We start from the raw sequence: 4,491 nt of genomic DNA, 5'->3' as shown, positions 1-4,491 counted from the left end.
GAGGGAACACTGTGTCCAATATTTGTATTCATCATAAGGGGTCTTTGGGCTGCACTTCGTCGGGCCCCTCACCTAGGACCTGTCTGCCTTGGGTGACCCTACTAGGGGCATGAAGCCCCTGACAGCATAGCTCCTAGGATCATTGGAACACTCAAACCCCTCCACCACGATAAGGTGGCAGCCCAGGGAGAAGTATTAAATAAACCTAAATTTGTCGTTGGATTCTATTTTTTTTGCCATCAGATATTATAATGATCAGGATCAGCCTTTCAAAGAACGTGGTGTTACGCAATGTTTCATCTGAAGAGAATTGTGCCATATTAGTTCATAAATCATTGAAATTTTTCAGTTTTTGTTTCTTTCTCATTGTAGACTTATATGCTAACAGAAACTAGTTCATCAATCTAAGCATATCTGTGCTAAAGAGATATGTCATACACCATTGTAAGACTTAAGTAAATTAATGTGTTTCACAAACATGAATAATAAAGTAGAATTACCAGTTCATTCACTTTTCTAGTCCAGAATTAGCTGGGACACACCATGGAGAACCAATATAACTTAATGATATTTAATAACGTTGAAGAGACAGAAAACAACCACAGCTGTTATTAGTGTTTTCTAACATTCCTATGTTAGAAAACTCAAACTCTGCAGATGCACCTGTGTAACTTTGTATGTCTGTAGATCACAAGATGGTAAAAATAAAGTTGCAGCTGTAATCTTGACTAGATGTATTCTAGAAATTGCCTGCAGACACTGCTGATCACAGTCACCTCAGCCTCAAACTGCCATATAAATTAACCTGTTTATTTCCATGCACTGTTTATTTACTTCCAAAAATGTAAAATAAACCAATAAACTGTTAAAAATCGTAAAGAAAAATGTTTTACTATTGTAAATATTTTACTGTAAAAAATGTGATAAAATATTTTTGCTTTATCACCCACCTTAAGTTTATATACTGTCTCTAAGTTATTAGTCTCAGTGAAATTAGATCCAGACACTGTTAGCAGAGCTCTGCTTAGACTAAGCAGACATGTGAAGTATTTAATTACTTAAAGTGCAGTAATGTTTAGCTCTGGTTGGAATGATTACAGCACTTGGTAATTTTATCACAGTAATGGTAGTGTGTCATGTTGGTGTTTTGCCCTGATAATGATCCCAGAGCTTGTTGGGTCAGCAGAATAGTCTTGTCTTCCGATTTAACATTTTGCATGGTGTTTTTTATTTAACTAAAATGAGGATTTTTTTTGAGCACTTTTGAACTGATGGCACAGCATACAGCTAACACAGGATCATAACAACATGCAGCTTCCTCAGTAAACAGTACAGAGTGACATACAAAGTCTAAAGATGGCTGCAAAAATCTTGCCTAGAGGCGAGAGTAGCCATTTCAGTGTTTCTTTATTTCAGTGGTACTAACTATTGATAACTATTAGACAGAACATCACTTCAAAGTTGGCTGGACTAGTCCCTTTAAGTGTTCAGATAATAAATTTTAAAAAGGAATAAGTGTGGTCAAAAAAGATGAAGAGAGAAGAGAGTTTTATAGTGAATTCACAATGAACTGCATTCAGTGTCCATCATTTTAGCCTGTACTCAATATTTAATGTAGAATGTTCTTTCTTTTTTTGCCCACAGTATGGAATTGATGTGAAAGCGAAAGACAGCCAAGGCCAGACACCTATAATGATTGCCAGAAAAACCGGGAGCAAAGGCTGCATTGATATTTTGCTCCAACACGGGGGTTCAAACGAGGCTTCTCCCACTGCTGCCACCCCCGTCCTCTCCCGCCGCTCCAGCACTGCCAGCCTGGGTCGAACCAGCTCCAGGAAACGGGTGTCGTAGCCCCGCTGACGACAGCTAGAGGACGCTCGTGGCTCCGAAATCTTTGAAAGTGTAACAGAGGGAGGTTGATGATTCTGACCTCCCATCAAAATGACAAGACTCTTGTTAAATACAAATATAAACCACTGTTTCTGAAGACTGACCAACATATCACACAACTTCAAAGCAATATTCCTTCAATGAGTTGATCACAAACATATTGCTGAAATACTATCTATCTCTGTAGCGCTCTTCTGTAACATTTAGAGCAGCCACTTTGTCAGCTTCTGTTTCACTTCCTCCTGAAGAAGTGCAATAATCCAGCTATCATGATGAAAAGCAACAGATTTATTCATGAACTGTGTCCAATGTCATTTCAACAGACTCATCAGAAAGGGATGTTTTAAATTCACTTTTGTTGTGACTGAATTAAAATGGCTGTTTGTTTCGTTTGTTTGCCCCGCTTTGGCTTTAAAAATAAAACCTTCAATATGTCATGTTGTCAGTCAGTGTGCCTTTCAGTTTGGCCCAAATAACCAGTTTTTCTGTGACAAATCCGCTGAAAAAGATTCGTATTCAACTTAGAAAATGAATGGTTTGGAACATGAGCTATGATGACTTCGTGTTGTGATCTGAAGTCTAAAATATGTTGTTTAACATTCTGTACCTGTACTACATTCTATATGTGAAGTTCAACTCTGTAACAAAGACGCACCTGAAAAGACACACAGTTTTGTAAATGGTTTCTTACTGGTAGTTTTGAAAATATGTCAAGCTTGTTTTTTTTGTTGTCTTTTATAATTTCTTAAAGCTCTACATTCCATAAAGCAGTGAACATGTGGCACATGGTGTAAAAAAATATGTAAAAAAAGATTTCTTGGGATCACAGAGATGTTATTTCCACTTAGTTCCTGCTGTGTACACTGATCCAAAAGTTCACTTACAGGTATCATTGGACTGTGTGAATTTCTCATGAATTAAAAAATGATCATCAGATTAAAATAAAAAAAATTATTAGCATTAACTTATTTTTTGTGTGTGTTTATTTTATTCAACTCCATTTCCGACAAAGTTAAGATATTGTGTTAAATGTAAATTAAAATAGAATACAATGCTTTGCAAATATTATAAACCCATATTTTATTCACAATAAAACAGAAACATATCAAATGTGGTATGTGGTTCCCAACCCTGGTTCTCAATGAACACTATCCTGCATGTTTTCATTGTTTCCCTGATTTTCAGCAGGTCTTCGATGTCTGCAGAAGCCTGTTAATCACTCACTCATTCAAATCAGTTGTGTTAAAGCAGGGAAACATCTAAAACATGCAAGATAGTGTTCCTCGAGGACCTGGATCGGGAATCAATGGTTTAAACTAAGAAGTTCAAAAACATTTTGGATAAAATAAGGTAATTTTGAAGTTGATGGCAGAGCATATATCAAAAATGTGTAGGCAAGACCACGTTTCCCTCTGTGAAGCATCCCCTCGGCTTTTAACAGCAGTTTGTAAACACCTAAGAACTAAGAGCAGCTGCTGGAGGTTTTGGAGGATGAATGTAGTCCCAATCTTGTCTGATGGAGGATTCTAGCTTCTCAACAGATCTGGGTCTTCTTTGCAGGGTTTTTTGCTGGATGGGATCATACATTGTACCTGTGCACTCTTTTCTGCATTGATGTTTCCTTTCCAGATGTGTAACCTGCCCATGCCACAGGCACTAATGTACCCCCATACCATCAGAGAGGCAGGCTTTTGAACTGTGTACTGATGACAGACCGGATTGCCCTTCTCCTCTCTAGGATGTGATGTCTGTGATTTCCAAAAAAGAATTTCAATTATTAATTTGTCTAACCAAAGAACAATTTCCCAGTTTACCACAGTCCACATTTCATTTGTTTTGATCCAGAAGCAGACAACGATATTCCTGCATGGTTTTCACATATGTCTACTTCTCTACATGATAAAGCTTAAACCTATATTTGTGGATGACACAATGAACTGTCTTTACAGATAATGATTTGTAGAGGTTTTCCTGAGGCCATGTAGTGATGTCCAGAACAGAATCAGACCTGGTCTTAATGTTTAAATCTAGTTTTTTTTTTCAACCTGGTGAACCTGTCATGGTTTTTGGTGTTTTGTAAACTCTTGTTTTGTTTCTGGTTATCTGTTAGTTTCTGTGTTCATGTCCTGCCACTTTCCACCTCCCCAGTACTTTTCCTATTATGTCTGCCACGCCCATCTCCACCTGCTTGTAATCATTCTCACTCACCTGTGTCCATTTTCCTCATTATCCTCTGTCTTTAAGAACCGGTCATTCTCCTTCACCCCTCACTGGATCATTCCGCTTTTCTCGTTCATACTAGTCATGCCTTCGCTTCTTGTTTTTGGATTTTGTTAATGTTTGTTTTGCTGCCACGCCAGCCTTTTGTTTGCTGTTTTAAGGTAATAAATTAGTTTTCATTCTTTTACGTCATGAGTCTGCATTCTGGGTTCGCTGCCATCTCCCCGCCTTCTGACAAACCTCTCTAAAATACTGTTTTTTTGAAACCCAGTCCTCTTACTGACCTGTTGCCAATTAACCTAATTAGTTGCAAAATGCTCCTCCAGCTGTCCTTATTTGTACCACTTACTTTAACAATCTTTTGTTGCTCCTGTCACAACT

At 37.8% G+C, this 4,491-nt stretch overlaps 1 protein-coding gene across 5 annotated transcripts in view; it reads left to right on the top strand.

Moving 5' to 3' along the window:
• agap2 (ArfGAP with GTPase domain, ankyrin repeat and PH domain 2) overlaps window positions 1-2,854 on the top strand; it is a 55,250-nt gene extending 52,396 nt beyond the window's left edge. For all 5 annotated transcript variants that reach the window (XM_017436472.3, XM_017436474.3, XM_017436471.3 and 2 more), the window contains one exon: window positions 1,645-2,854. In XM_017436472.3, coding sequence (XP_017291961.1) covers window positions 1,645-1,851 — 207 coding nt within the window. In that variant the 3' untranslated portion in view covers window positions 1,852-2,854. The remainder of the gene's footprint in view (window positions 1-1,644) is intronic.
• The last annotated feature ends 1,637 nt before the right edge of the window (window positions 2,855-4,491 follow it).

Source organism: Kryptolebias marmoratus, linkage group LG8, assembly GCF_001649575.2.
Source record: "Kryptolebias marmoratus isolate JLee-2015 linkage group LG8, ASM164957v2, whole genome shotgun sequence".
NCBI classification, from domain to species: Eukaryota; Metazoa; Chordata; class Actinopteri; order Cyprinodontiformes; family Rivulidae; genus Kryptolebias; species Kryptolebias marmoratus.
Note: the sequence above shows the minus strand (reverse complement) of the source record. Positions and strands in the feature narration are given on the sequence as shown.